This window comes from Cherax quadricarinatus, chromosome 44 (assembly GCF_038502225.1).
Source record: "Cherax quadricarinatus isolate ZL_2023a chromosome 44, ASM3850222v1, whole genome shotgun sequence".
Taxonomy (NCBI): Eukaryota; Metazoa; Arthropoda; class Malacostraca; order Decapoda; family Parastacidae; genus Cherax; species Cherax quadricarinatus.
In genome coordinates this window covers 8,148,698-8,169,596 of record NC_091335.1, presented here as the reverse complement: position 1 = coordinate 8,169,596, position 20,899 = coordinate 8,148,698, and the positions used below count along the sequence as shown (strand labels likewise).

The 20,899-nt window shown below is 38.0% G+C and overlaps 1 protein-coding gene across 4 annotated transcripts in view; it reads right to left on the bottom strand.

Annotated features, from left to right (window-relative positions):
- LOC128697378 (afadin-like) overlaps positions 1 to 20,899 on the bottom strand; it is a 349,288-nt gene that overhangs the window by 28,584 nt on the left and 299,805 nt on the right. For all 4 annotated transcript variants that reach the window (XM_070094069.1, XM_070094067.1, XM_070094070.1 and 1 more), the window contains one exon: positions 12,225 to 12,401. In XM_070094069.1, the coding sequence (XP_069950170.1) occupies positions 12,225 to 12,401 (177 nt within the window). The remainder of the gene's footprint in view (positions 1 to 12,224; positions 12,402 to 20,899) is intronic.

The window sequence follows — 20,899 nt, the reverse complement described above, 5'->3', positions numbered from 1 at the left end:
ATTTGTATAACATTAATTTGATAAGATAATTCTGGCCAAGATTTATATCAGTGTATGTGTAATTGATAAGCCAAGTGTAACTAATATTAATGTGCATAATATTAATTTGCTATGCCAAATTCTGGCAAGGATTTATATTAATTTGTATAATAATTTTGATAAGCCAAGTCTGGCTAAAGGTTTGTTGTATTAATGTACATTTGAAGTTTATATTATAATTTTTTACATGTAATTGCTGAGCTCAAGTAGCTAGGATTTATTCAAAGGTAAGTTGTATCAGTGTTGCAAGTTGTAATCAGTGTTATTGACTGGGTTGAATTTAATACATTGCATCATGGCTGAAATTGAGGAAATTAATGTAGAAGACAAACATATGGAATATAGAGCAAAGAAAGCGTCATTGCAAGCTAGAAAGGGTCATGTAACCAAGGCATATAATAAATGTTTGGAATTAATGAATCAAGAAACTGTGAATACTGATGATTTAAAATTGTATTTAGATGCTTTAGGTAATAGATATGATTCATACAAACTATATTACAACAAATATGAAGGAGATTTGTTAGTAAACTGTGTAGAAGAGACTGAAGTAGATATCATGATTAATCAGTATTATGAATTAGAGGAAAAGATTCTTTCTTGTAAAAGCCAGGCCTTGAATAAATTAAAATGTGTAAACCAGGCAGTTGGTCAGTCTGCTCCAACAAATAATATGTCTTTGCCAAAACTCCCGGAACTATGTTTACCTGTATTTAATCCTGGTGAAATTTGGGAGGAATTTTGGTCAATTTTTAAAGCAGCTGTGCATGACAGGAGTGACCTAGCCTGTGTAACTAGATTATTTTACCTCAAAGGACAGGTAAGACGAGATGCTCACATACTCATACAAGCGTTTCCCAATGTAGATGATTCTTACAAAGAAGCAGTTGACTTGTTGAAGGTCACTTATGGTAATATAGAACAAAGTAGGTTGGATCTAGTGAATATCATTGTTAATTTAAAATCTCCAGATCACACTTACAAAGGTTTACAGCAGTTTAGAGTTAAACTGGAGAGCACTCTCAAAACTTTAAGTAATAAATATAATCTGAAGGAATTAGACTGGTTATTGAGTGCCATAGTACAGAATATATTCAGTTGTAAAACACTTGAATGGATCATGAACAAGTCTCACAAGAGTTATTTTGGTCTGGAGGAAATAAGACTAGGTCTACAAGAATTAATTGTTCAGTTGCAGACCAGCCAACCAACTCATTTTAAAGATGCAACACATAACTCTGAGGTATGTCAAGTTTCACAAAGGGAAAAATTATCCCAATGTTAATAATCAAAATTCATTTCCTAAAAAGAGTTACATAGGTGCATATCAAGTAGCAGGAATCAGAAATAATGATTCTCCACAAGGTAAGAAGAATAAGAAGTACACTCCTAAGAGTAGCCCAGTTAATAAGAGACCAGTCAAAGAAAAGAGAGATTGTCTCTTCTGCAAGGGTACTCATTTTTCTAAGAATTGCAGTGCATACAATTCATGGAATGATAAAGTTGAAAGATTGGAGGAACTTGACAGATGCATCAGGTGTTTGGGTAATCACAATGTAAAGGATTGTTATGCCAAATTAAACTTCTGTTATCAATGTCACAAAGGAAGACACCATATAGTCATGTGTAAAGGTCTATATGATAATGTTGATGATAATGATAATGTTGACAATCCTGACAACAGTGGCTAATGTAAAAAATTGCTGATAATATTAATAATGATGGTTTTACTGAAGTAGCCTTACCTGTGTTACAGGTAAAAGCTGATGATAAAAGGCATAAATCAAAAAAAATGTAACTGCATTATTGGACCAGGGATCCCAGCGTACTTTCATAAAACGTAAATGTGTTGATGGTATGAAAGTACAGATGGGAGATCCCACAACTTTAAAATTATCTGGTTTTCTCTCGGATAAAAGGGCTCAATTGCATTGACACTGTTTATGTAACTGTCAGGTTGGGCAATGAGAAAAAACGTGTTAATGCAGTAATTGTAGATAGACTTCCAGAGAAAATATCTATAGTAGGGCTTAGTAAAGCTACAGAAAGACTCTCACATAATGTAAATTTAGCACCTTCTGGTGTAAGTGATGATTCTGTAGGCCCAATAAATATTCTGATAGGTATTGGCTATTATGCCTCCTTTGTAAAGGGTATGGTAAAGAAATGTGGTGTCACCCTTTTGAAGACTGCAGGAGGCCATGTAATGTATGGTAGGATTCCTCGTAATAATAATTCATGACTAGAGGAAACTACAAATACCATAACTGTGTGTCTTACTCGTGAAATCGTACCCCAGTATAATTCTTCCATAGAGGATGGTGTTGAGCCAGTGCATAAATTGTGGGAATTAGACAGCATTGGAATAAATGTAAATGAAGAAAGTCCAGACGATTCTTTTACTCAGGAGCAATACCTGAGAGATGTAAAATTTGAATCTGGACAATACTGGGTACGACTTCCGTGGAGACTGAACCATCCAGAATTGCCCACTAATTACAGAACGGCATATGAACAATTAAAGGATCAGCTCCGTGAACTGAGTAAGACACCAGAATTGTTAACTGTCTATAATGATATAATTGCTGAGCAATTAATTAATAAATTTATAGAAGAGGTACCTCCTGAGCAAGCCAAAATTTATGGTCACTATTTGCCACATCACGGAGTGAAAAAGGATTCTAAGACCACTCCTTTGAGGATTGTGTTTAATTGTAGTGCCAGGAGTAACAAAAATGTACCTAGTTTAAATGACTGATGGCAGGTCCGTCGTTGACGGAAAAATTAGGAGATATCTTATTAAATTTCAGGATAAAGAATTCTGCCTTTATGGCTGACATAAGTAAAGCTTTCCTAAGAGTGGGTTTACAAGAGGCTGACCGGGATTGTACCCGCTTCTTATGGCCTGAGAATCCTGGTGGCCCACTTAGCCCTCTGAAAACCTTTCGCTTTAGGAGCGTATTATTTGGTGCTACATCCAGTCCGTTCCTACTTCAAGCGACGATAAATGCACACCTTAAACATATGGAAAGTCCATTGAGTAAAGTAATGAGTAAACAATTTTATGTGGACAATTTCCTGGGTGTGACGTCAACTGAAGAGGAACTGTTAATGACTTACGGAGAGGCTAATAAAATAATGCAAAGTGCAAATATGCCTCTGAGGGAAAGGAATAGTAATTCGTCCAAATAAAAGGACAAAATAAGTAAAGATTACCCTGGAGATGAAGTGCCAAAATTTAGCAATGTATTGGGATTAATTTGGGATACTGAGAGAGATTTGTTAATGTTAAAACCTAATAATTACAGTATGGCCAATAAATTAACTAAGAGAGTCTTGCTTGCTGAAGTTTCCAAATGTTTTGATCCACTAGGTTTAGTGTCACCCCTTACTATAAGAGGGAAATTATTAATTCAGGAAGCATGGAAACTTAAATGTGCTTGGGATGAAATTCTACCTGAGGAATTCATTAACAGGTGGGATGAATTAATTGGCGATTATGAGAAAATTCCAATGTGAGAGTTCCCATGCCAGGTGGCCAATCCAGATGGGAAAAATGTACTCCACATTTTTTGTGATGCTTCAAAATTGGCATATGGAGCAGTTCCTTACCTTCAATGTAATAGTGTTATCTCTCTTGTTATGTCTAAGGCTAAAGTGTCTCCAATTAAATCACGTACCTTACCTCAGCTGGAATTAACAGCCATTTATGTAGGAGTCAAATTAGCTAATTATATAAGAAATAAGTTGCAGGAGATAAATATTAGCGACACTGTAATTTGGTCTGATAATGAGGTACCCTTACAATGGATTCGTAATGGAAACAGTAAAATTGTGTACGTACAAAACAGAGTCGCTGAAATTAATCAGATGCAAGAGAAGTATAATAGTTTGGGTCAGCATGTGTTAACATTTAAATATAGCTATACTAGTTCTGGAGACAGGTATACTAGTTCTGGAGACAGGTATATAACAATACTGATTCTCCAGAACTAGTATAGCTATATTTAAAGAGGAGGTTCATCACAGTATTCTAGGATATGGGACGTGTTAAATAAGACACCTTGTTGGTGCAGACATTGTGAATGACACGTAATGGAAGGATTTTTAGCTGAAAAGGGAGACCGCACAATACATTAGTATGAATGTGTTGATGAGAATAATTGCTATTTGAGAAATTCTGAGCACGATTATTAATTAGGCTTGTCTTCAGAGTGTTTGAATAGATTTTAAAATGGTGAATACCGTATCTTTTAATGTCGCGATGAAAAGAAAATAATTTCTGTTTTAATAAATGAAAATCATTTCATCACGTTTCTTGCATGGGAATACTGAGAGACTTAGATTAATATTATTTTTATTTAAAGCACTTAATTCTGGCGGGTCATTCAGTACACGGGATGGCGGAGACTTCTACGTCAGTAATAACATCAAGGAATTTCTTGATCAGCCCGGCTGTGGTGCCTACGTTGACCTGCGTGTGGCTTGCACCAACAACCTGGTTGATCAAGCCACTCAACCCGTCCTCCGAGCAATTAAGTAACTTCACATATGGTTTGCAGCAAATTTCTAGGTTGAGTTAGGCAAATTTGACCTATATTTATAAAAAAATGTAATCAGTTACAACGGAAAAAACTATATAGTATGAAAGCCGATTAAAAATAAAAGAAGTTGGCGATGAGAACAGAAACGGGTACTCGCTGCGCGAGGCTTGGGGAAATCAGTGAGATTTCAACCGTTTAAGACCCCGTCACCAGTCTCTGTTTTTGCAACAGTGCTATGATTGTGGTTAAGAGGACGGGGTGGCCACCAAACAGGTCTGGTCTGGGATCTGGCTACAGGGGCGTTAACTCCCGGAATGGTCTTCGCGTAGCCTCAAGGTAACAGTACATATTATATATATATATATATATATATATATATATATATATATATATATATATATATATATATATATATATATATATATCAAGGAGTGAAGAAGAGCAGAATGTAAGTGTGGGGGAGGTACGTGAGGCTTTACGTAAAATGAAAGGGGGTAAAGCAGCTGGAACTGATGGCATCATGACAGAAATGTTAAAAGCAGGGGGGGGGGGATATAGTGTTGGAGTGGTTGGTACTTTTGTTTAATAAATGAATGAAAGAGGGGAAGGTACCTAGGGATTGGCGGAGAGCATGTATAGTCCCTTTATATAAAGGGAAAGGGGACAAAAGAGACTAAAAATTATAGAGGAATAAGTTTACTGAGTATACCAGGAAAAGTGTACGGTAGGGTTATAATTGAAAGAATTAGAGGTAAGACAGAATGTAGGATTGCGGATGAGCAAGGAGGTTTCAGAGTGGGTAGGGGATGTGTAGATCAAGTGTTTACATTGAAGCATATATGTGAACAGTATTTAGATAAAGGTAGGGAAGTTTTTATTGCATTTATGGATTTAGAAAAGGCATATGATAGAGTGGATAGAGGAGCAATGTGGCAGATGTTGCAAGTATATGGAATAGGTGGTAAGTTATTAAATGCTGTAAAGAGTTTTTATGAGGATAGTGAGGCTCAGGTTAGGGTGTGTAGAAGAGAGGGAGAATACTTCCCGGTAAAAGTAGGTCTTAGACAGGGATGTGTAATGTCACCATGGTTGTTTAATATATTTATAGATGGGGTTATAAAGGAAGTAAATGCTAGGGTGTTCGGGAGAGGGGTGGGATTAAATTTTGGGGAATCAAATTCAAAATGGGAATTGACAGTTACTTTTTGCTGATAATACTGTGCTTATGGGAGATTCTAAATAAAAATTGCAAAGGTTAGTGGATGAGTTTGGGAATGTGTGTAAAGGTAGAAAGTTGAAAGTGAACATAGAAAAGAGTAAGGTGATGAGGGTGTCAAATGATTTAGATAAAGAAAAACTGGATATCAAATTGGGGAGGAGGAGTATGGAAGAAGTGAATGTTTTCAGATACTTGGGAGTTGATGTGTCGGCGGATGGATTTATGAAGGATGAGGTTAATCATAGAATTGATGAGGGAAAAAAGGTGAGTGGTGCGTTGAGGTATATGTGGAGTCAAAAAACGTTATCTATGGAGGCAAAGAAGGGAATGTATGAAAGTATAGTAGTACCAACACTCTTATATGGGTGTGAAGCTTGGGTGGTAAATGCAGCAGCGAGGAGACGGTTGGAGGCAGTGGAGATGTCCTGTTTAAGGGCAATGTGTGGTGTAAATATTATGCAGAAAATTCGGAGTGTGGAAATTAGGAAAAGGTGTGGAGTTAATAAAAGTATTAGTCAGAGGGCAGAAGAGGGGTTGTTGAGGTGGTTTGGTCATTTAGAGAGAATGGATCAAAGTAGAATGACATGGAAAGCATATAAATCTATAGGGGAAGGAAGGCGGGGTAGGGGTCGTCCTCGAAAGGGTTGGAGAGAGGGGGTAAAGGAGGTTTTGTGGGCAAGGGGCTTGGACTTCCAGCAAGCGTGCGTGAGCGTGTTAGATAGGAGTGAATGGAGACGAATGGTACTTGGGACATGACGATCTGTTGGAGTGTGAGCAGGGTAATATTTAGTGAAGGGATTCAGGGAAACCGGTTATTTTCATATAGTCGGACTTGAGTCCTGGAAATGGGAAGTACAATGCCTGCACTTTAAAGGAGGGGTTTGGGATATTGGCAGTTTGGAGGGGTATGTTGTGTATCTTTATATATGTGTATGCTTCTAAACTGTTGTATTCTGAGCACCTCTGCAAAAACAGTGATAATGTGCGAGTGTGGTGAAAGTGTTGAATGATGATGAAAGTATTTTCTTTTTGGGGATTTTCTTTCTTTTTTGGGTCACCCTGCCTAGGTGGGAGACGGCCGACTTGTTGAAAAAAAAAATCAAGAAGAAGCTACCTGTATTCCTATAAACGCTATTCCCCCCAGGCTGGAGTCCATGAATCTCATATTTGTAAGGAACTTGAGAGATTCAGTCTTCATATTTGTAAAGAACTTTAAAATTCTGCTATCACGGAGAGCCACTCAACTCTGGAGATACCAAAAGCTTTCGAATGTAATACAGTTTTACAGTAAAAAAAAAATAGTGCAATTTTGTCGAAAAGTGTCGAGAAATCTCAGTATGACAAGTATAGTATTGAAAATCTCACAGTATGGCGAGTATTGTATTGAAAATCTCACAGTATGACAAGTACAGTATTGAAAATTTCACAGTATGACAGGTATAGTATTGAAAATCTCACAATATGACAAGTATGTAGTATTGAAACTCACAGTATGACGAGTATAATAGTATTGAAACTTTCACAGTATGACGAGCATAGTAGTACTGAAAATCCTCACAGTATGACGAGTATAGTAGTACTGAAAATCCTCACAGTATGACGAGTATAGTAGTACTGAAAATCCTCACAGCATGACGAGTATAGTACTGAAAATCCTCACAGTATGACGAGTATAGTAGTATTGAAAATCCTCACAGCATGACGAGTATAGTAGTATTGAAAATCCTCACAGCATGACGAGTATAGTACTGAAAATCCTCACAGTATGACGAGTATAGTAGTATTGAAAATCCTCACAGCATGACGAGTATAGTAGTATTGAAAATCCTCACAGCATGACGAGTATAGTAGTACTGAAAATCCTCACAGCATGACGAGTATAGTAGTATTGAAAATCCTCACAGTATGACGAGTATAGTAGTACTGAAAATCCTCACAGCATGACGAGTATAGTAGTATTGAAAATCCTCACAGCATGACGAGTATAGTACTGAAAATCCTCACAGTATGACGAGTATAGTAGTACTGAAAATCCTCACAGCATGACGAGTATAGTAGTATTGAAAATCCTCACAGCATGACGAGTATAGTACTGAAAATCCTCACAGTATGACGAGTATAGTAGTATTGAAAATCCTCACAGTATGACGAGTATAGTAGTACTGAAAATCCTCACAGTATGACGAGTATAGTAGTATTAAAAATCTCGCAGTATGCACATCGTTCCAGGCAGTTTATCCCACCTCTGGCATTTCACAACACTTGTATTGTTTCAAACTAATCCCTTAACTCCTCGAGTAAACTTAGTGTGCAATTAGTGAGAGGCAGGTGGAGCCAGCGATTGCGAAGTTTGCGGATATGAAGGCAGATGCGAGGGGCAGCAACAATCTGCGGATGCTGTGTCATTTCACACATGAGTTGCGAGGTGACAGCTATAAAGTATCTGCCTACCCACTTATGTGGAAAATTGCATTTACTTGGATGTATCATTATTTACATAACAGTAAATGAACAAAGATAATTATTATATATCAGTTAGACAAGTAGGTATTTGGGACACCTAGGTCGCAAAAAATGCCCCCCTACGATACCTACCACTGTCATATCCACAAGTTGCTCTGGACCTATTAATTACAAATGAAAAATACATACACCAAGAATGCTGGTAAATATATAAATTTGTGGACAGTATATTAAAAATAATAAATGATTATATATATATATATATATATATATATATATATATATATATATATATATATATATATATATATATATATATATATATATATATATATATATATATATATATATATATATATATATATATATATATATATATATATATATATATATATATATATATATATATATATATAATATATATATATATATATATATATATATATATATATATATATATATATATATATATATATATATATATATAATATATATATATAATATATATATATATATATGTGCACATTTATACAACAGAAGGAGAATATATCTTAATCATAACACTCGCCAATTTGACTGGAGATTAATGTGCATCATACTCAGAAAACCTCACTGTCTATCTATGAAAATAACACTGGCCAGGTTACTACATAAGACTTATCTGAGGTTCCTGGAGCTGTCCTGTCCAGTCGCCTGATATCTCAAGTTATGCAGGAATACACATCCAACAATTTCATCTCCTATTTGAGGTGTGTCAGCCCAATTTTAACCTCTAGAGCACGAAAAATTCTTCCCATTACACCAACGTTTCTAATCCAAATTCAAACTAAATGGCGACCGCCCTCCCCAGCCGCAGGTTTCCCCATTTTCGACAACATACTTCTTTTAAAAATACAATATAGGGCATCTATTTGCCTATAAATTACCGTATTTCCGGAAAATATACAGCATTTTCCACACTGCGGCCGGCCAGAGTTCGTTGCTAAACGACTCGAATCACTCCTTCCTTTAGGAGACGATTCCAGCCGGTTCTGGCTTGAGTGGCTGTTCTCCTAGTAGATCTTACTACGATTTTATCTTCCGGCATCACTTGGTCTGTGTTATCTTCCATATCACTCGTGTCACTTTCCCTCAGATTTTCATTTACGTTTGACTGAACACCTAATTCCAAGGGAATCAATTTATTAATTGTGCGTAAACTTTCCTGGCCACGACACAACACTTTGACATTCCTGACAACACCTTGTGCATCTGGGTACAATGTCAATACTTTGCCCAGAGGCCACAATGTTCGATGTTGTTCAGTGTCAATTAACACAATGTCACCTGGTTGAATGGTCTGTCGATTTACTGCCTCTGTCGCACCATAAAAGTGTTCACGTAGTGTAAGAAGATATTCCTTACGCCACACATTAGACCAATGATCAATTTAACATTTTAAATTTATTACATAACACTGCCGCATCATTGTAATCTTCATCACTTTCTTCCGGATTATCTCTATAGACAGGGACAGCTTCCAATTTCCTTCCACATATTAGGTGAGAAGGTGTTAACACATCTGCATCAGGTGTATCACTCATGTACGAGAGGCCTATTATTTATACGATTTTCTGCCTCCACTAACACTGCACGGAATTCTTCCAAATTAATTCTCTTCCGGTGTAGTACTTTATGGAGACACCTCTTCACTGTGCCTATCAGTCTTTCGTACAGCCCCTTCCCCCCTGCCAAGGGACTCTAGGAGTAATAAATTTCCAGGTACACCCTCGTTGGGTTAACAGAGATTGAACATCGTTACTATTATTTAATTCTATCAAGTGTTGAGCACCTGCTACAAAATTTGTGGCATTATCCGAAATCATCAATCTCGGACAGGATCTCCTAGCTGCAAATTTTCGAAACAGCTGTATAAACTGTTCTGCAGACAAGTCCTGTGCCACCTCTAAATGAACTGCCCTAGTAGCAGTACAGGTGAACAAACAAACATACACTTTCAGTGGAACACCATCTGAAGTACCTGTTAAAATTATTGGACCACTATAGTCTACACCTGTTACATCAAATGGTTTCACTAATTGTACACGCTCCTTTGGCAATGGTGGAGGACCTGGGTACATATAGGATCTGGCATCCACACGGCGACATATTACACAAGATTTAATCACCCTTTTTACACTTTGCCGTCCTTGTGGAATCCAGAAAGTTTCTCTAATACAATTTAAGGTATCCTGTACCCCACCATGCATTACATTTTTATGGGTATTTAGAACAATCAAATTTGTTAGATGATGAATTTTGAGCAGTAAGATAGGGTGTTTAGCATAATCACCCAATTCAGCATTTTGTAACCTACCTCTGCACCTAATTACACTGTTCTCTAAATATACGCCCAATTTCTCTATTATGGAACCTTTCACAATTTTTCTTTCCATCATCAATTTAATCTCATTTCCATAGATTTCCTCCTGTACCCTCTTTATCCAGTACTCAAGAGGATGTGAAAACTTATATGATATATTCATCTTGTTTAGAAATTTAAACACCAACTTAGTTACATTGATTAGTTTGGGTAAAGAAGAATACCTATTTATATCATTGGCTAAGGGAGGACAAACTATTGGAGCGGTGGTCACAGTAATTTCAACAGGAGCAATATACGCCTTTTGTACAGGCCAAATAGCTTTATTTACCAACCAGCTCGGTCCTTTAAACCATGATACAGCATTTACAAATTTAGCATCCTTAGGTAAACCTCGAGACAAGAAATCAGCTGGATTCTCCTCACCAGGTATATGATTAAAGAGGCTCATCACCTTGTTGGTACAGACATTGTGAATGACGCGTAATGGAAGGATTTTTAGCTGAAAAGGAAGACCGCACAATACATTAGTATGAATGTGGTGATGAGAATAATTACTATTTGAGAAATTCTGTGCATGATTATTAATTAGGCCTTGGTAAGTCAGCGGTTGTTTATTCCCTGAACGAATATCAACTAACAAGGACCAGGCAATAGATATTTTCCTGTTTCCCGAGGAACAAATCACCGTCACCTTCAAGAAAGGGTTTATGTACCAGCGTAGAACAAACATCATTGGTATTCTGCAGCAACACATCGTAAAGCTCAGGAACCACTCCTTTCACGGTGGTCACAACAACACACACATTTACCACCTGCTCCACTTCCCTATCTTAGATGGCCTCGAACAAAACATTTTCGACAAAGTGTGTAATCAAGTGCGTTTTGTCACCTAGTTGCAGGGGTAGAGTCCCTGATCCTGGCTCCCGCATCTAAGACTAAGACTTGTTTCACTATACTAAATCATGGGCCCTGTTGCACCTAGTCTTAAAACTGTGTCTAGTGTTTCTTTCATCGTCTACTAGTGTAAGTTAAGAATATAAAATAATCGTGTCTTGTTCCAGTCTTCCATCAAGGACATTTTCACTCGAGTATTCCTTCATTACTCAATTTCTTATTTCTGGAATCCCGTATGTAGCATGTCTGCCAACTACTTATATTTAACTATTTTTTTTAGCATGATACAAAGTATTAAGTCATTTATCTAAATTTTGTAAAACAAAAAGACATTACATAATAAAATATGCATAAATGTACGCACACACACTACATTTAGCATTTATTCATATATTTGAAAGCTATTTAATAGTCGGTATAAAATAAATTTTTCCCATGACTACAATTTCAGGATTTTCTGGTGAAAACCTATTATATATTTATGAACAACCCAACCACTCCATCAGATATCTTAAAAAAAAATTACCAGGCAAAGTATGATCTTCATGAAGCCTATTCCACTATTTCCCACTTCCATGTGGTACTTATCAGTACAAAATTGATCCTTCCTTGTACCCTGCATATATGGCAAATTTAACCAAAACCTTTAGTTTCTTCTTGTCTTGTGGAGTGTTTGAATCATTTGTGTGTAACTACTCACCAGGTCCCAGCTCTATAAGGAAGGGTAGACGGTCTGGGAGGAAGTATGGGTCCCTGGGTCGATGGTCATGGGCATCACCCCCTGGTCCACCCCCGCCCGCACCTTTCACTGGCTTCTTCTTCCGCTTGCGGGGGCCATGATCCGCAGGCCGCCGCCGCACGTGGAACATAATGGACCCTGAAGGAGGGAGAAAAAACGATTTTAATATCTTTTCAAGATACTGTAAACGTCTTCAAATACAAAATAAAGGAGCCGAGACTTTCATAATCTGTTACCACTGTAGTTATGGAAAATTAAAATTACCTGGATGAATCTCATTAGATACATACCAGTAATTTAATAAAAGTAACAAAGATAATTATTCTTTATCAAGGTTACAGAGCCATGTAGGAATTTTAGGACATCCTAGGTCGCAAAAAATGTCCTCCTTCGATACCAACTCCACTCATATCTCCACAAGTCACTCTGGACCTATATTAATTTCAAATGAAATATACATCACCAGGAATTCTGGTACAACATTAATATAAATATGTGGACTATGTTAAATTTAATAAATGACTACATATACACTGAGAGAATTTATAATAATAACACTCGCCAATTTGTCTGGAGATTACTTGGTGTGTCATACACAAACCCCTACCTAAAATATGAAGAAAATACTGGCCAGAATTTCAACATAAATATATACATCACTCAACTGGGTTAATTTTATCTGTTTCCATCTAATTACGGAGTCCTGTCCAGTCGCCTAATTCTCACGTTCTGCAGGACTGCAAATCCAACCATTTCGGCTCCTATTTGAGAGGTTTTAAACACAATTTAACCTCTAGAGCGACGAAAATTCTTCTTATTCTTCCTTACGTTTCTCTTGCCCAGTTCAAAAAAACAATGGCAACCCCCCTTCCCCAGCGACGCTCACCACTCTCATTGGTTCATTTATTTATTTAAAAATTATTTTTTATTAACTACAATATATTCCATCAATTTACATACAAAATACACTGTATTTTCGGAAAATACACTGTATTTTCGGAAAATATACAGTATTTTCCACAGTAGTATTGTTACACTAACACACTTATGTATGAAAAAACTTGTAAATTGCCTAGTAAACGGGCATTACCAGGTCAACGGGTACATATAAATGACACACATACACCGGTGGTGTACACATACGTCGGTGACACACATCATAAAAGACAGTTTTATCTTTAATAGAAAAATGGGCAAAAATTAAATATGTTATTATGATCCAACACAAGCTCCTTTGAGGTTGTTGTTGTTGAGCCTGGAATATATGCATCTCCCTGACCCGCAAACCTGGAAGGTATGTATACATAACGAAGAATATTCAGAGTTGAAGAGAGCCTCGTTGCCTGGTAACAGAACATCAGTCGTGACTACACATACTTATTATGAAGCTTATTGTTCGTGAACATATTAAAAAAATATTAACCAGGAAATGTAACACACTTATAACGTAGCGAGGAAGAACAACGCTCACTGATACACGGAAAAAGTATCACGCTTAACGTAACGAAAATTAAAAAAAAGTGAGTCCTGAATTATTAATCCTCCCCAACACATCCTGCAAATGATATAGATTCGATTTTGCTGCTGAAGCGGCTAGCTTATTGTGCACTCATATCTGTCGCAGACAGATCTCAAATAACGGTTCCTACCCCCCACATACTAAGATCCCGACTATCTACACACACTGACACCTCTACCCCCACAAACTGTGAAAACCCCAAGTGCTGGGACCCCTCATCGTGATGACCCCACAAACTGGGACCCCACCTCCACAAGCTGATACCCCCTCATTATCCACCTGGAATCTACGTAGCTGGTGACAGACTGAACAATTCCTTTAATCTTCTCATTCGAATCTGCCTTTGAAGGGTAGATTATATTGTCATATCAATTAAATTGTCCCGTCAGAGTAAGATCAAACAAGGCCTTAATGAGCTGCCTGCCTCCACACACACCACCACCACCTGCAGCTGCTTGGTCACAGCCATACTACCACAACCACCCTATGCAGCTGACTGGTCACAACCACCCCATGCAGCTGGCTGGTCATCACTAACCACCACCATCACATGTACCTGGCTACCTACCTGTCTTCGATTCCGTGGGCCAGTACGTACTCTCTTGCCCCGGTTTCAAACCCGGCCTCCTGGTTGACTACTTGATCAATCAGACCATTGGTGCCTTCGTCAGCCCAGCTGACCAGGAACTGATCTAAGAGACTTATCAAGTTCCCTCTTCAAGACAGCTAGAATCTACTGGAAATTCCCCTTATGTATGAAGGGAGAGTGTTGAAGTCTTGGTCCCTTGAAATTTATCGAGTTATCTGTTAGAGTACTCATCGCGTCCATGCTTTTCACTAGAGGTATTTTACACCGTCTGCCAAGTCTCTTGATCTTATAGGGAGTGATTTCGGAATGCAGATATGGGATCAATCACTCAAAAATCTTCCAGAGGTTACGATGTATGCTCCTCACTTAGGTTCAAAGGAGCACAGTTCAATCAGTTCAGTAATTTAGATTCTTGACCGACTTTATAGTACGGCAAGTGAAGGTTCTCTGTACATTCTTCAGATCTGCGATTTTGCCTGCCTTACAAGGGGCTGTTTGTGGACAGCAGTATTCCAGTTGAGAGATAACACGTGACTTAAAAATGTACCATCGCTGGCTTGGCGTCTCTTCTTATGAAGGCTATGGTTAATCAGCCTATCTTTTTCTATCGGTCGTGATTAGGAACAGTTTTTGCTATCCGTGAATGCAAGATTTCCTGATATTATCACTCTTAAGCCCCTCATATTAATCTCCGGCTCTACTGAGTGGTTTGAGTCTTATACCTCGTTCCAATTTTTATTTCCTCATTTTTTTTTCCAGAGCAGTGCCACTGAAAATCATATTGTATTCTGTGGCCCACTGGAAGACCTGGTAAATATTAACTTGGAGATTTACTATGTCCTTAATGGATGCCACTCTCGTACAAATTCTAGAATCGCCTACAGAGGATGAAACAGTGATATTATTTAGGTATCTGTCTATGACGGATATGAAAATGAAAAAGAGAATTGGGGAAACACCACGCCTTGAGAAACAGAATTCTTTCACTATTATATGCTCTGATTTTACTTTGCTAAATAATGACTTTGGGTTAAATTTGTTAAAAAGTTGCTAATCCATCTGCTCACTTTTCCGGTTGTTCCATCTGCAAATATTTTGTGCTCCTTAACACTATAATCAGTTGTCGGGAGGCTTTTGCAAAGTCTGTGCATTTTATTTGTCAAGTGCATCTAACACTATGTAATGGTCCAGCAAATTGTGAGGGGCAAGAGATATCTAATCTAACCCTTTGGATAGACACACCTGCTCTAAACTCACGGTGCCTAAGTTGCGCAACTGATATCAATCCATTTGTTTAGCAATCGATCTTCTTGATTTTTTTTAACGGTCTTGATAGTACGGAAAGTCAGTGGTATCGGTCTATATTTTTACGGGATGACTCCTGTATCCAGACACCATCTACATATATTTAAGGCAGTAATAATGTTTTATCGTATTTAAGACAGTGAGTGTTTTATCGAAGTTCTTCATGAATAAGGAGTGAAGTGCATGGGCATACTATTAATGGCTTTGAGGTCGAGTGAGATTAGACTCAAGAAAATTTGGAAATGTCGGCAGAATTTTTTGAGTCTCGTTGTCAATCTTGAGTCTGCTTATTGGCTGGTCACCACTAGACACCAACCTTCTTTCCACACGGGAAATGTATACAAATTTCCCACATTATTTGTGCACAATATTTAAGTCTTCAATCCTTACGTCGACCAGGTTATGGGTGTCCCTAGAGTTAAAATCAAGCTTATTATAAAACATCCTCAAAAATAAATCAAACAGGACTAGACATCGGAAAAAGAAATCCAACTTGAGTAAACACCAGGCAGACCATCACTTTATCTCTCTCCGCTTCGGATTACTCTCTCAGTGACCCACTTACCTTCACGGTAATCTATCAAAGGTACTATTCTTAGTTCATCCTTCTGTGTGTGACCCGAGTCAGGTCCGGCAAAAAAATAAAACAATGAAAATAGGAGAGGGAGTGAGGAAACCTAACATGAAATACGTTGTACGCAGCGTCTGTCTGAAGGAGAGACGCTGCATACAACGTACAAAGAGAAAGATTGGGAGTATGCGCTGCTCCGAGCATGTAACCAGAAGTATACATATATTAAAACTTCAGCGTCATATATAAAACTAGCTAAGAGCTGGTTTCAGTAACAGCAAAGATTCATTTAATATATTATACACAACGTACGTTTGGCCCATCTTGGTGTGCAGCGCCCACATGGAACCAACGCCTGGAGTATACGATGGAAATAAATGGTATAAAATACCGACACAATGGAAATATAAACACATATGCAGTATAATGTGATCCTTTATTGACAACGTTTCACCCACACAGTGGGCTTTTTCAAGTCACACACGGATCTACTGACGATACAAGGAATGCCTGTGTACAACATCGCAATTCACACAACCATTTAATTAACTACAGAAACTCAAGACTTATCGCCACAGAAGACAACACTCAATACCGAAGAATCCTAGAATCATCGCTTATCTCTATAACCAACAATTTCAACCAGAACAACGGCTTCTATAACATAGCTGAACCACTCGCCAAGAAACTTCTTCATCGCTATCCCACGTAAGAACATAGAACACTGCAGAAGGTCTACTCACAACTTGTCCAATACCCCTGCCAAGCTACCCAAGACTCTATAACCCCACCTGGTAGATCATCAGATGCAGCATTCTCCACCTGACCTCAACATTCTGAACTTGATTATAAATACTCCCGAACCTTCCCCCCCCAGGTAGATCCGTGTGTGACTTGAAAAAGCCCACTGTGGGTGAAACGTTGTCAATAAAGGATCACATTATACTGCATATGTGTTTATATTTCCACCTGGAGTATACCTGGAGAAGGTTTCGGGATCAATGTCCCCGCGGCCCGGTCTGCGACCAGCCTGCTTAAAAGTTCAGCTTAAAATGTTTGTGACGAGACTGGTGCTGAGTGAATTTAGGAAGTACTTTTTTCTTTGATGGTGAGTAAGAGAAACAAACCAGATGAAGAATTCAAGATTAGGTATGAGCGGGCCCTGGAGGTAAGAAATTAGGTCTACAAGATCGAACACCCGCAAACATAGCCTGGTGAGTGCACACTATCATTCTTAAACAAATACTTACTAGAAACTATTACTTAGCCACATTTTCTTTCACAGCAAGTACAGTCTGCTAAGAGTTATCTGCTGACGACTGCAAGAGTTAGTGTGGCGCGGTGCGTCTTACAGTGGCGCATCACTCTTCTTGATTAGGTTAGGCTTCTTCAATGGAAGCCTTGGTTTCCTGCTCAGTGTTGTTTGGATGTGTTAAGAGCTATTTTACTTGTTTTATTCTAGCTTTCAATTTTTGTTAAGGGCTATCTTGTTTCACTGAAGATTCCACTTATGTTCAGTTTAACATTGTAAATCACGAGTTGATGCTTTTTGTTTCCAAGTTTGTTCAATGCTAAACGGGAGTTTTGGAGTAGGAATTTTAGCTAAAAAATTGTATACGTTTCTTCTTTCCTGTTAGAGCCCTCATGTTATATCAAGAGCTGAGAGTGGGTGATGCCTCCTCTTTTCCCTGTGCCTCCCAGGCTCCCCCACGCCAGGGTTGGTGGGGTGAGTAGGGGACGAGCGTAGTCAAAGGCGGAGTAGAGAAAAATCGATGCTTCCTCCCAGTCTCATGATCAATTAGCAAGACCGAATTATTCCGCATCATCTTGATTAGCAAGAATAATTCACTGAGAAGCCTGTGCAACTCCGCTAGGATACTCCAACAATGACGACCTGAGAAAAGTGAGGAAGAGAGGTGGATTAAGAAACATAAGTGTGATAAATGCAGGTGAAAGCAGAGATAACGGATGAAGATGAGCCTAGTAATAGGAATATGAAGGTACAGTAGCGGAGATGGAGATATACCATATACGGTATGTGCACAAAAATAACGAGGAAGATTTATTGTAGAGTTTGAGCCTGGCCAGATTTCCACGTTCACTGCCTCCTCAACCAGGTTTCTACTGCTTGATCAACCAGGCTTCTACCGTCAGCGACCCGCAGGCCTACACACATCAGAACCTGAATATTCTTAGATTTTGCAGGAAATATCTGATTACTCGATCACGATGAAAACTGAGCCCGGTTACGAGAGTATAATTCCCGAAACCAGTCAGACTATGTCACAAGTTTCCTGGAGAGGCGCAGGAAACCACGAAAGTAGCATAAGTTTCTCTCTGAATCACCACACTGAGCCTTTGGGAAAGGAAGATAGATCTTTAGAAATCTACTGGCACTTTGTCTTCAAGGGCCAAGGGTATCTGCCCTCGAAATATTCGTAAAAAAATAAATTATGTTATTACCTGAGTATACTTTAAGGTGTATCAACTAGATCACACAAGACTTGATAGGATCATATAAACACAACTGATACTGAAGAGTGACAAAAGAGCAAGGCACAACTGACAAACTCTGCTCGTAATCACACATCCCCTCAAGGAAGGTTCCTTGATGTTGGTGAGGGGCTCTTGATTTAGTGAATTGGATCTGTGCTCCAGTTCCCCGAATTAAGCCTGAATGCCTTCCACATCCCCCCCCCAGGTGCTGTATAATCCTCCGGGTTTAGCGCTTCCCCCTTGATTATAATAATAATAATCGTAATCACACACATACATGTGGAAAATACTGTATATATTTTCCAGAAATTCAGTATTTATATGTAAATAGATGGCCATACTGTATTTAATAATATTTATGTCATAGAAAAAGGAAAGCCTGCGTCTGCGCAGAGGAGACTCGCCATCTTGGTTTTGAATTTTGTACAAACGTTGGTGTAATGGGAAGAATTTTTCGTGCTCTAGAGGTTAAAATTGTGTTGACACCTCTCAAATAGGAGGCGAAATTGGTGGATGTGCATTCCTGCATAACTTGAGATATCAGACGACTGGACAAGACAGCTCCAGGAACCTCAGATAAGCTCTCTAGATTTGTGTGTAATTCTGGCCAGCATTATTTTCATAGATTTAGTTAAAGTGAGGTTTTCTGAGTATGATACACATTAATCTCCAGTCAAATTGGTGAGTGATATTAAGATATATTTTCCTTCTGTTATGTAATTGTGTATATATATAACCATTTATTATTTTCAATATACAGTCCACAAATTTAAATATTTACCAGTATTCATGGTGTATGTATATTTCATTTAATTAATAGGTCCAGAGCAACTTGTGGTTATGACAGTGGTAGGTATCGAAGGGGGACATTTTTTGCGACCTAGGTGTCCCAAATTCCTACTTGTCTATGTAAAATTTATAAATAATAATTATCTTTATCATTTACTGTTATGTATATAATTAGTTACATTCAGATAAATGCAATTTTCCACAATACATATTGTCTTTAGATTTTCTCTTCATTTCTCATCCCAGTTGTGACTTAATGGTTCAGGACGGAATTTTGGCGACTTGTACATATTAAATAAAGTCAATTAATAACTACAGTAATTTTATAACTATTTAGGGTATTTTTTTTTAAAGAGTCGTGAACGTTAATGCTGACGTATTATGGTAATAAACAATACGCAAGGCAGGACCTCGGACATATCTATATACGATTCGTAATCCCTGGACGAACACTTTTAATACTGTGGAAAAAGACACCCATGTACAGTTTACGACATTTACTAAAGGAAACGTTTCGCCACGAGTGTTTTCTTCAGTCCATCATTACGCCTGAAGAAGCCACTCCTGGCGAAACGTTTCCTTAAATAAATATCCTAACTGTACATGAGTGTCTTTCCACATCTTGTCGGTATCACCGTGCCAGTTTTCAGATGTAATATTAAACTAGAAATGTGACGGAATGGCGAACACTGCTAACGAACTCTTAGTTTGTCTTGTTCTTCTTGTTACAACCATCACCACTACTTGTTCTTGTTACATCACAACTAGTGCTCTTGTTACAACCATCACAACTACTTGTTCTTGTTACAACCATCACAACTAGTTTTCTTGTTACAACCATCACTACTTGTTCTTGTTACAACCATCACAACTAGTGTTCTTGTTACAACCATCACAACTAGTGTTCTTGTTACAACCATCACAACTAGTGTTCTTGTTACAACCATCACAACTAGTGTTCTTGTTACAACCATCACAACTAGTGTTCTTGTTACAACCATCACAACTAGTGTTCTCGTTACAACCATCACAACTAGTGCTCTTGTTACAACCATCACAACTAGTGCTCTTGTTACAACCATCACAACTACTTGTTCTTGTTACAACCATCACAACTAGTGTTCTTGTTACAACCATCACAACTAGTGTTCTTGTTACAACCATCACAACTAGTGTTCTTGTTACAACCATCACAACTAGTGTTCTTGTTACAACCATCACAACTAGTGTTCTTGTTACAACCATCACCACTACTTGTTACAACCATCACCACTACTTGTTACAACCATCACCACTATTTGTTCTTGTTACAACCATCACAACTAGTGTTCTTGTTACAACCATCACCACTACTTGTTCTTGTTACA